Source organism: Malaya genurostris, chromosome 2 (genome assembly GCF_030247185.1).
Source record: "Malaya genurostris strain Urasoe2022 chromosome 2, Malgen_1.1, whole genome shotgun sequence".
Lineage (NCBI taxonomy): Eukaryota > Metazoa > Arthropoda > Insecta > Diptera > Culicidae > Malaya > Malaya genurostris.
The window spans coordinates 229,790,959-229,804,522 of NC_080571.1; the positions used below are offsets into that span (position 1 = coordinate 229,790,959).

The 13,564-nt window shown below is 36.4% G+C and overlaps 1 protein-coding gene across 1 annotated transcript; it reads left to right on the plus strand.

Moving 5' to 3' along the window:
- Positions 1 to 12,478: 12,478 nt before the first annotated feature.
- On the plus strand, positions 12,479 to 13,564 carry LOC131429145 (adhesive plaque matrix protein-like). Its single transcript, XM_058593193.1, has one exon. The coding sequence runs from the start codon at positions 12,479 to 12,481 to the stop codon at positions 13,562 to 13,564; it is 1,086 nt and encodes a 361-aa protein (XP_058449176.1).

Consider the following 13,564-nt stretch of genomic DNA (forward strand, 5'->3'; position numbering starts at 1 on the left):
ACAATACTGTCCTCTTTATAATGCACTAGCTGACCCGTCGAACTTCGTCTCGTCCGTTTTTTTTTCAATTTATGTTTTCGGACAGTAGAATTGTCAAACGTTATGCTGTTAATGTATCTCTCCATTATTTTACTGATTACTTGGCTGCGATGAATTCATAAAAAAAATTGTCAATATGTTAAAAGCTTTTGTTACGCAAAAATAAAGCGAATGCGCCGCGAATCATTATTTGAGTCAGTGCATCGAATAGCGATTGTTGATCTCTCTCAGACTATGGTTTCGACATATGGAATGAATAGTGAAGCAAGAATAACTGAGATGACTACTTTAAATTGATTAGAACAAATTTACAACAGCTGCCCTCGCGACTTGTTTTTCGTCACTTCTCGCTAGTCTGGTGATATTATTTAATCGTGTTTGATGAATGTTCGTAGCGTGACAATCACAGGGAAAAAATTCCATTAACAATTTAGCGATAAAACTTTATTTTTACTTTTAATGTATGAATTCTGGTCAGTCAGTTACTATTTAGTAAATTTTTAACATATCAGAGACTCGGATGTTTCGCATCGCTAAGTTCGACTCCTCTGGTAGACGGTAAAAGTTAAGATGCGAGAAATCTTCTTCTTACTTAAATGAACCTTGTTACGTCGAATTTTCCGCACTTTATCTTCAAATCCTTACTCCTCCTTGAGTACTATGGTTAGTTTGATATTGATAAAAAATCGAATGATATAATGAGTAATTCTTGGACATTCGAAAGTTCAAGTTACCATTCTTTTAAATATTGTATCCATTAACTTTTACATGAACACTGCATTTGTTTAATAGTTTTATCAATAGTCATTTCATTAGTCAACACCACATAATTTTGTTTAGTACCCCACCTACAATTAATGAATGGTGGAGTTCGGCACTGAGAATCTATATCAGAAAGTTTTATATGAAAATAATGTGCAGTTCTTCTGTTATAGAGGAGTGAAGATGAGGAGTGATTGTACCAGTATGCAGCTTATCGTTCGAGTCAATGCATAAAATCTCACAACTAATGGTTTTCAATCCACCAGAATTTACCCGACGCGAACGAACTTCAGCATGCTAAATTCAAAGCAAACCTCTATGATTGATCTCATTATATAAATAGCAGCATCTTATCATTGATTCGTACAAAAATCGTTCTATTTAAAAGGTGATTTGTTCAACTCACGCCTACGATGGCCAACAATAAACAACTAACTGATTACATTGCACACATAGCATCTTCTGGTAAACAGTATCAGAACTTTTGATCATGTTTACGGTATAGCTAGAACACTCATATGCGTTCCATCATTGAATCATTTGGCAATCAATAATGTTGATACCCAATGAAGCACGTGGCTCGAAATGACGAACCACATGAATTCACACAAAACAACTCGTTGCGCGCCAAAAGATTCTTTCAACGATCTAGTATTCCTTGCTTCGACGGCCAAACACTTATGCAACTCGTTATGCGCCAAACACCTATCGATCATCTAGCAATCATTGGCGACTTTTCAGTGGAAAATTCCACTGTCCATACAAAATAACTTTATTGGTTTTTCCCACTTTTCCGGTAAGTTTTTCTAATTTTTTTGATGTACGAACCCGGTGGGGGTAAAAACTGATCAAACAAAAAAAAAGCATCTCAATCCGTCCATCCGTTCTTACGTGATGCGATTACAAAGAATGATCTCTGCATTTGTATATATATATATATATATATATATATATATATATATATATATATATATATATATATATATATATATATATATATATATATATATATATATATATATATATATATATATATATATATATATATATATATATATATATATATATATATATATATATATATATATATATATATATATATATATATATATAGATATATAGATATGTCATATTCAAACGAGTTTGCCGTCAAAAACCAACTGTGCTAGCAATCAAAATGAGGCAAGACGTCATGAAAACCCTGATTTACCCCACCTAGTGGTGTAATGATGCCTTTCGCATATATAATACCGTTTTTACTGTACCATCCAAAATGTTTCTCTTCGATTTATGAAAGAAACCAAGAATTGTTTGTGCATTAACTAGTATAACATACAAAATGAAACGGTGCTTTGCTCGCGTAAGTCATCCCTAAGAAAAGGAAGAGGGTTCACTATTATACGTATTTCCAGCACCGGAACCCGAGAACCGGTATAATCGAAGTCGGTTCGTACGGCCACCAACTAACACGACGTACAAACAGTAATTTTTGGTAGGACCATAAGACCTTTCGTTTGACCCTAAGATCCCTATAACTCCGGTACCGGAAGTCAGATCCAAATGAATTTTTGGGAATTCCGTTTGAGACCGTGAGATCTTTCATTTGAATCTAAGTTTGTGGAAATCGGTCAAACCATCGCTGAGAAAAGTGAGTGAGATCCATTTTGGAATATATGTTTACTATTTCCGGTGCTTCTAGAACCGAAATCCGGAAACCAGGATAGCCGTAATCAGGTTGATTAGTTTCCAACTGATAATGGCTATCGATTTGTGTAGCTTTGAGACCAGTTTTGAAAATTTTTTGCGGTTTTTGTTTCGCCGGTTTAAGTGACGGGGTACAATATTTGCAACACTTTACTCTATAACTCCAGAACCGGAAGTTGGATCAGGATGAAATTCAAGAATTCCGTATGAGACCGTGAGACCTTTTATTTGAATCTAAGCTTTTCTAAATCGGTTAAGCCATCTCAGAGAAAACCTTGTGAGATTATTTGACACATACACACACACACACCAACAGGCATTGCTCAGCTCGATGAACTGAGTCGAATGGTATATGACACTTGGCCCTCCGAGCCAATCTTTACTAGTCGGTTTTTCAAGTGATTGCATAACCTATATGAGAAAAGCAAAAATCCTCATGAAATTGAAATTTTTCTGTAATACCAGATCCAAAAGTCGGATCTGGATAAACTTTTCAGGTACTTTTAAAAGATCTTTAAGACCTTTCATTTGCATCTTAGTTTGTTAAAATCGGTTAAGAAATTTCCGAGAAAATTGAGTGTGCATTTTCTCATAGCTTTGCACATATTGGGCCGTATGAATAAAATGTAGCATGCTTGAATTTTGGTAGTAAATGCTACATGTGGATCACGTTCCTGTCAAAAGCAGAGACTTTACTTCACAACAACGTTCGAACATGTAGTATTACCTACAATTTTTCGGTAGGTAGCTCCAGAGGTTGCTACTCGTGTGTTTGCTGATGAAGTGAAGTAGAAAAATTAAAACCGAACCAAACATGTTTTACTCTGTGGACTATGTTTTTGAGAAGATACTACAAACAACAGACTTTACTACATTTTATTCATACGGCCCAATGCCTTGTAATTCCGGTACGGAATGGAGGTCATCATGTAAGAATCGTCCTACTTCGTAGAACAACAAAACATTCACGATTGTTAAGAAAGCTGAGGTTAGTGCATTTCAATTAATAACCGTAACAAAAGTCACATATTCTATACACTCGTGTACACAATCGCTTTTAATTTTTCAACACTGATTAAACCCCAATCTAGATCCTTCATCGGTAAGCTGGTGCGGCATGTTGTACGTGCGGTTGGCACGGAACCAGTCCCTTGTGTGGGTTACAGTTGATGATCAGATTCTGTCCGCACTTGACTGCCGGTGCCTTGGCCGGATACGAATACTCCTTGGCGGGTCCTGGTTGAACCGGATGATCATGGCCCCCGTAACTGGGCTGAGGCCGAGCCGCTACCACGCTGATGACAACGGCCAAAACGACGGCGATGATGAATTTCATTTTGAGTGATTTTGGGTTGGATCGGTAGATCTGCTACTGCTTTGGACAAGTGATTTTCACGGACTTGCTGAACGTTTGGCAAACGTTGCAATTTATACCGAATGATGATGGAAAGTGCATCGTTCGTCCCGTTAGTTTTGAGTTTGTTGATCTGTGATCGTGCGGGAAAACCAGTTAGAGAAACTTGTTGTTGTTTGGCAGAAGCTGCGCATTGTTGATGTAGGCTTATGTTTGCAAAAGCATTTTTGTTTGCGCTTTCCAGTCACCGTTTTCAAGAGCAACAAACATCGAAAGTTTTGCGCGGAGCGGATGAATTAGTAGTGTTAACTATAATCACTAAAACTGTTGTTTCTAAGTTAATATTGTACACAGAAAGAAATAATGAAATTTACACGAGATGTAAATCAATAGTAACATGGAATAGACATGGGTTGAATCGAAATTTTTATTGAAAACCTTCATCGATGCAAAATTAAATTGAATTGCATTGAATTTTCAATGAATATAACTGTATCTTTCAATTACCGTTTATTTTACAATTAAATTGTATTAAAACGTACAGAATTGTAAAGTAATTTTTGTTTAATTACCTGCTCCAAATATGTGCATGAAAATAGATGTAAATTCACAAAATATTTTTATCTGTGTATATTATAACATATGAAAAAGAAATATCAAATTGAATGAATTTTAAACCCATTAAAATCGGTAGAAAGGTGATGTTCGAAATAATTCGATTAAAGAAAAAAAATATCCTCTGCATCTAAATTTTTCGAAATTTGAACATTCAAAAACTAAACATTCTAGGTCACGCTGTCTTTGATGATTTCACTTGCTCTCATTGAGTTTATGAAGTCACTTTAAATCTCAATTTTTCATTCACTATGCGTTTACTTCGACGCAATGAACAATGTCGATGCGTTTATGGGTGTTCGAATATTTGAATATGTCAAAAACTTCCGCATAGTTTCACTAAACCTTATACTACAAATATGAAAAATTCAGGAATTGGAGTATATACAGATCCGAAATTCGTTTTCAAAATCATGGCTTGATGAACACGGAAAATTTGTTGTTCCTGTCCCGAGTTTTTTGTGAAAAAGTTTAAAACGACAGACAGCCATAGAAAAACTTTTTGATGGGTCAAGTAATTTCAAAAATAAACTCATTACAATCCATCCATCCATCCAATTTCAAGACGATCAGTTCTGCGATCAGAAAATCGTTCAATGGACAACGCCGGACTACTTCAAAATCATCCAGGCCCAAACGAAAAGAAAGAACTGTTGGTTCAACAGATGTTGTTGTAGCTAAAGAACCATATATACTATTGCCTCAAGTGTCACGAGAGAGGGATAGTTGGGTACGGTGGTCTATAAGGCTTGTTCGGTAACATCCCATGGTCGAAACATCCCATGGTTATAATCAACGGTTTAGGGTTCCAATTACTTGCTCATCCACCTTGTTCACCTGGTTTGGTTTCCTCGAACTATTATCTGTTCCCAAGCCTCAAATCATCTCTGAGAAATTGAAGTGAGTTTCGTTTTGGAGCTTTAAATCACTACTTCCGGAAATAAATACAAAATGAGTTTGTATGGTCATCAACTAATAAGAAATATAAATTTAAATTATGGTTTCCGCTCTCTACGAATCGGAATAAGAAAGCTATCTCGGACTATCTCTCAAAATCTTTTACACCATCACAAGTCTTACCGAATTTTTAACTCTATAAATGGACATTTAAAATGTCTTAGACAAGTTTGACAGAAATGGCACGAGCGTTAAGAAATGTAATCGGGACTAGCATCAATTTTATTCAAATACTCAATAATGACACTTCCAGTTGAAAAAGTTAATTCTCGATCGCGAGCTCTGCCTGCCTCTCAACAAGTTTTTACGATGTTTATGGTCTCATGAAACATTACATTGCACTAGTACGCAGTATTGTTGAATATCGAATTACATTTTGGGCTGATGTTAACATCGACCTTGGCTGAATCGTCTTCAATTGCCACAATACGAGAATCACTGCCCCTAATCAACCTACCAATTCTACAAAAAAGACGAGTACTTCTTCAATTCAAATATAAGTCAATGAAGAAACATAAACTTGTATGACTGTTACAAATTTTTTTCGTTACTTCTAATGACGATTTGAAATTTTCAACACACATCACCCTGTATTTCCGGACCTAGAAGCTGGATTTCAACTAAATTAAATGTCATAATTACAACTTTTATTTGAATATTAGTTCGTATAACATGCCAAGCAATACCTGAGAAATCGATGTGAGTTCCAATTGGTAAAGTGAACCCTCCCGAAACGAAATCCTGGGCACGGGCCTGTCGCGACACCTTTAAATATGAATATATATAGAAATGCACTAAAACCTCAATTTACGCGACTTTGATCACGCGCTTCATTTGAAATAACGCGATTTTATATTTGATTGACGCGATGATCGCATAATAAAAGTTTTTGCATGACGAAAGAAATTTTAATTTATACGAATACAAAACAATCCAAAATGCTTCAGTGAATTGAATTTTTTGAAATGTACGTTACGGAATTGTTTGGTTTCATACAATCTATCTAGAATCGGGGGCATCCAAGTTTCTTTTTGTGGTCCATACTCATGACATCGCATTCAATCAATTGGATCATTGTGATGTGTTATGAGGTAGTGCTTATTAATCCAAAAACTATTTGGAGTGTAGACCTTAAGATCTTCCAGCGTAACCAAGTGTCCTTGGTCTTCAAAGTCCTTGTACACGGTTTATGTTTGTGATACCACATGCAAATCATTTGCTTATTGAGAATATTCTAGGTCATCCAAAAACTACCTGGAATTCATACCTTAAGCGCTGAGGCCAGTGTGTTTTAGGGCACTTTAGAGGGCTATTTTCACGCTTCAAATCTGAATTTCTCAGAAACGGGGACGAATATCAAAAACCCAACTGACAATCTCTTAGAAAATTAGTTTAGATTATTCTGTGAAAATTTCAGAATGATTCATTGACTTCAGCGGTCATGAAAGTCTTTTTTCTGAAGGAAGATTTGCATAGCTGGAAACTGAAACTTTAAACTTGTTCATTGAATATCTCGCCTTCAAAAGCATCAAAATCAAAAATCTATCCTGGCAATGTCTAGATAATTAAATTTAGATGCGATTAGTGCATAAAAACATATGTGTTGTCGCGATGAAAATTAGGTGAAAGTTATTTTGTGGATTTCTATGTCGGCGCCATTTTAGTTCCCTGGTAACGTAACGAAACATGAGAGAGAAAAAAAAATCGGCCAAAAAGGCTGTCAAACAAGCGGCAGCTTTCTTGGATATTATGTGATGTAGTCAAACTTGTAACCGAAAATATCAAAACTTTCTTGGCCACCCGGCCACATCGAGAGTCATTTTGCACATTTGCGAGAGAGCATGGAGAGAAATGTAATACGCACAACGAGCCACACGATTTTACGCTAACAACTGGCCTCAGCCCTTGAGATCTATAAGTATAACAAACTTCAATACCGAACTTATTGCTCACGGTCTATACTCGTGATTCCACTTACAGTTGGTTGTAGAGGCTCTGGGTCACCCAAAAACTACCTGGAGCTCAGGTTTTAAGACCTAAGAGAATAACAAAGTGCATTAAAGAAACTTAATCTCCACGCTCTATACTCGCGATTCACTAAAGTCCTTGGATGACTGAAAATATGCCTGGAACATATCAGAATAGACAAATAAGCAATATGTAGCTCCATGACTATGAACAGCATTGAAAAATTATACATAAGTTGCTGATTGCTCGTGAAGATCGTAGGACCTGTTTTCACTCAAGTTATTGGACTACTGAGAACATACCTGGAAGAGCAATAAATAGACTAGTAAACAAAAATAGATATTAGTCGTTCTAGTTTTTGCTGTGGTACAGTGTAGTCTCTAAGGCTAATACTCCAAGTAGTTCCTGGAATAGCTCTAATGGATTTCCGTAGTCTCCGAATATATTCGGATATATTCCTAGATGCTTTTGCGTATGAACGTTGTTAGATTTTGGTGTTATTTACTCTAAAATCAAAAGGGAATCGAAAAAACCTTTTTTTACGCTAAAAATTTGAATTTTGCGATGTTCCGCGTAAATTGAGCCAATTTGTTCTGATTCCTGAAATTGAGGGTACAGTGTACTTTATCAACGCATGAGATATTCCGTAGACTGATTAACGTATGTCTGTTCATTGTGAAATCAATGTTTGGTGATATTACAAGCCTTCAGATCAAAGATGGCGACGGAAGAAGAACAAGTACGAAAAGCGGTCGCAATAAAAATCCATTTCCGTCAGTAACAAAACTTGGAAAAAAAGTTTGTTTATCATGCAAGCACTGCTCATAACGTTCTTCACTCTTTTGATACACATTTTCGTTTCAAGACTTATGATAACGTTCAATAATTGGAAAAATGAGCAACAGAAGCTTTATATCGAAATATAATGATCAGAATTTCAAAAAACTAAAACAAGAAACCAGATTACTAAATAAGTTATTCATTTAATAAAAAAAATCATTCAACAATTTTGGATTGAATGAAACGATGCTAAAAGTTGGCTTTGATATATTTTTTCTGTGTTAAATTTGCTATCTAATTTATTACTAATTTATTAATTTGTTATAAATTTCTGAATTCGGACTTCTGTAGTTATATCAAATTCAAAAATAATCACAAAACGTTTCAAAATCTGTTACGATTTTGTTCCCGCTAGAGTCTTTTTTGTTATGATTTTTGTTATGTTAGCTATGGCTTACCAGCCAAAAATTATTCAAAATTTGTTACAAAATATTTCTGAAATAGATTACTCCGGTTGTTATAATTCTGTTATTTCCATCCGATTGGGTACTGTAGCTAGACAAATAAAACCTATTTTAATCCACCTAATGGTGTAATGATGCCTTTCTCATATTACTCATTACATCATAAATATAACCGTGAAATTCGCAAAAACAACTGTTTATTGAATAGAAATAGGGAAATTTGCTTGGACCTAATCTCACAAACTCTATAAATCCTGTTTACCCTGTAGTTCCGGAACATTCCGTATGAAACTGTAAGACTTTTCTTTTGAACCTAGAAGTTTGCGAAAATCGATTTGGCCATCTACAAGAAAAGTAAGTGAGATCCTTTTTGCAGTTTTTGATTACTATTTCCAATTCTTCCGAAACCGGATTCAAATAAACGGAATAGCCGAAGTTGGTTCGCTTGCTACCAACAAATATGACCCACGAATTGGAACAGTTTTGAACGTAGTTAAACCTATACTTACTATCTCATGCTCTATTTCGATTAAACCAATTAAACGAAATCTAACAAACGAAACGAGCCTGCGTTTCTGTCACTTCTGCATATGTAAGTCAAGCTAAACAGCATGAATCAGCAGCATAAAACATGTAGTAGGATTATTATTATTATTATTATTATTATTATTATTATTATTATTATTATTACTATTAATTATTATTATTATTATTATTATTATTATTATTATTATTATTATTATTATTATTATTATTATTATTATTATTATTATTATTATTATTATTATTATTATTATTCACATCACTACACGACGTGTACGAAATAGAACAAAGTACGCCTTGTTCGTTTTGTATTTTCTTCTTCTTTCGGTGTTGTACATATTCTCACTCTATATGGTGATTTGAATACTTTGACACTAATCGCCCTGTAACTGCGGAACCGGAAGTCGGATCGGGATGAAATTTCACAGTAGCTTCAAAGACAGTATAAACTTTAATTCAAATCAAGATTTGTGAAAATCGGTTCAAGCATCGCAGAGAAATCGAAGTGCTATCGGAACAGGAAAAGAGGGGACCAGTAGTGCCGAATTAAGATTTCATGCCCACAAACTGACAAGCTCTGCCAACTAGAAGAATGTATCAGACAGGATGGGATTTGTACCTGGTTTTAACCATCGTTCGTGAAAAAATACTAATAAAATTGGTAATTTTCGACGTATAACGCTTTAGTTCCGGAACCAAAAGTCGGATCCAGATAAAATGTTCTACAAATTTTTAGGATATTGTAATTTGAATCTTAGTTTGCGAAAATCGGTTGAGTTATTCCAGAGATAAACTGTGTAAACTTTTCTCAAATTTTCACATATTACCATATAACTCCGGAACTGGAAGTCACATTCAAATTAAATTCAATAGCAAACTATGGGACCATAATACCATTTATTTGAATCTTAGTTTGTGAAAATCGGTTCAGGCATCTCTGAAAAAAGTGAGTGCATATTTTTTTTCATTTTTATTACATATCATCCTATATCTCCGAAATCGGAATGAAATTCAATAGCAGGCTATGGGACTATGAGACCTTTCATTTGAATCTTTGTTTGTGAAAATCGGTTCAGCCATCTCTGAGAAAAGTGAGTGCATATTTTTGTTACATACACACACACATACACACACACGCACACGCACACATACACACACGCACACACACACACGCACGCACATTTGCTCAGTTCGTCGAGCTGAGTCGAATTGTATATGACATTCGGCCCTCCGGGCCTCGGTTAAAAGTCGAGTTTCACAGTGATTGCATAGCCTTTCTATATGAGAAAGGCAAAAATGTCTTCAAATTTCCAAGCACCGACAAAGTATGAAACTTCCGGTTCTCGAATTACAGGGTGATGAGTGAAAAAACTGCAAATTTAAAATTTTGATTTCATAGAAGAAGATGTGTAAATAGTCTAATATTTCAAAAATAGCAATCTCATTCCTCTAGTTTACAGGTTTTGTATGCTGAAGATCATACAAATTCACATCGGATATACCGGTTCCAGGAATCTGATTTCAGAAATAGTGGTTACAAACTTCAAAATGCAGCAAACTAACTTTTCTCCGCAACGACTCAACCGACTTTTTTCAAACTAAGATTCAAATGAAAGCCCTTTCTGTCATTTGCAGAATTTCTGAATTTGATTCCGATCTGGATTCCGGTACTGGAATTAAAGGATGATGAGTGTTTAAAATTTCAAGCCTACATTCTTCTAAGTTGGGCCCAACATTTTCATTTTGTTGGTCATATCAGTTGCTGACCATACGATCCGGCTTCGGATAAACCGGTCCCTGGCAATTGTGGCCAAAAACTGCAAAACACAGAACACTTACTTTTCTCCGCGATGGCTTAATCGGTTTTTACAAACAGATGGCCCAAATAATAAGAAATCTGGAACAACAGGAAGAAGTGTATTTGAAATTTTAAACCGTCACTTGGACCGAGAAAAAAACTTCAAGAAACAGAAAAAATCTAATTTTGGCTAGAGAATATTTCTAAATTTGGGCTTTGCGAACAACCTTCCCTGTTTCTATTCTGTTTTTCTATTCTGTTTTTTTTTTAAGAATACCACAAATTCTGTGCACAAAAGTATTGCTGAGAATACAAGTCACTTGAGAAAGGCATTATTACATCATTGTAAGGCGACAACATATCAAAACATACGCTAAACACGTTTGTTCAAGTTTTATTAGCATAGTATGCTTATTCATTAAATTCTTTTGCTTCACGGCCAGTCGATGTTCAAACAGTAGATGAATCAAACGTACATGCATATATTAAACCATTATTGATTCGACCGACTTCACATTCAATTTTCCCTAAACGAAATGTCAAAATTTCAATTTGTCGTATTATGAACAAAATACAGCGTGTACGACCAGATCTACAAGATATGAAACTGAAATGCAGGTTTTTCTAGATTATCTAGAATCAGTTTTCAAATTAGATCGAAAAAATTAGACTAGACAGGCTTATACAAGCAATATAAAACTTTAGAATAAACTTATGAGATGATAAAGATGAATTTATTTAATTTCCCAGTTAAAATTGTCAGACGATTCATAACCAACGCTTTGCTCCATAAGTCTGGTAAAATATAAATATAATCAACCTAATTGTTATATGCCAGTGAAAAAAAAAACTGAACCGCTCCTAAGAATTCGGATTTGAAGAACTAGTAAAATGGAATGCCATTTTTCAAATAAAACCTTCCAACATTCATTGTTTCTCACACATATTTGAAAAGTAACACAACCGTTCTTTTTTCCCCTTTCCTTGGTTTATTACCGGTGTACCCTGAAATCTTGCCATACCTGCACACACCAGCACTACAAAAGCGTGTGAAAATTGCCACATTTGCAGAAAATGGCAAACGCTCCCATTCAAAGGCTGCTTTATTTTGTTACACTTTCAGAGTTCAATATTTTCGTCAACAAAGCAGAAGTCGATGCACAGGCGAATTGTTGCTGCCGTTATTGTCGCTATCGCCATACGAGGAATCATTGCTCGGAGTTTCAGCCAGCACCCGCTGTTTGTTTGGGAGACTTAAAAAACTGTCGGAACCACCGATGGGTTTTCAGTGAATTCGATCTGTAACACGTTCGGTGTTATCCGGAACTCTCGTGAGAAAGTTTATGTGACCCACATAGGTTCTTTTGTAAAAGGAATTGTGCGGGAGTTACAGAGAAACTGTGACTTTTTCAATAGTTTCACGGTAGTTTAAAAGTGTACTGCATTGACGAATAATCATCAGTTTCAAGTTGTTCAGTGAGTGGAAGTGCAATCATGAAGACTGCCGTAGTGATCGTTGGACTTTTCCTGGTCCTTTGCGAAGGACGAATTGAAGCATTTCGGAGGCCCATCCAGAATCGTGAACCACAGGATGGATATTTTTCCGATGATTATAATGATGTGACACAGGAAGATGACACTAATGAAGATGAGATCAGAGAAAGCCCTAGAAGAGTTAGTGAATATGAATCGGCGTACGGCTACACGAAGCCCCAGAAGAAAAGATACGATGGTGAAGGAAACTATGAACCTAGAAAGTCCAAGTATACAAGTGGTAGAAGCCGTGGAAAATATTCAGTTTTTGGAAGTACTTCGCTAAGGAACAATGGTCGCGAACAAATTACTAAAAGGAACACTTATGAAGCAGAAATTAGAGACAGGAAAAAGGAATATCGATCTATTCCAAAGTACGAATCACCTTATCAGTCTTACCCTCCATCCCCCTACAAACCTCCACAGCATTACTCTCATCCATCGTACAATCCACCACCTCAGTCATCTCCAAGTTACAAACCCGTGATGCCAAAATCAAGCTGCCAACAAAATCTTCTCATCGGATGTAGTCCTACGGTCACCAAAGTTCCCTGTGGACACCAGCACCATTCCGTCGGTTTAGACTACCCTCCGCCCCCGTACCAAGCCCCAATCGCATCAGTGCCCGCGACACCTTACCTGCCATCGGTCGCAGCAGTTCCCGTAACACCATACAAACCACACCAGCCCACAGGAGCCTACCAGCACAGTCACGTATCCAGCAACCGTCAATCACAGCCTTCGTTGTCGGCACCGGTGATAGAGGACATACAGGAAACTCCTAAGCGACCGTTCATTTCGGCTTTCCCAACAACTACGATTCGTTCAGCACAACTTCCTACCGTGGCGGCAGATCAAGACCAGAACTTCCGGTTCGCCGAACGGTCCACCAATCCTCCGCCTTCCACAACTGCCATCGAGGATGCATCTGGTGACGAACCTGAGCCTGCGTCTACCCCAGCCGACAAACCTACCAGTGCCACGCAGCTACCGACGGACTCCGGCCAAGGACCGATTTCAGATTTTGGTGACGAATTGGAGGACTAG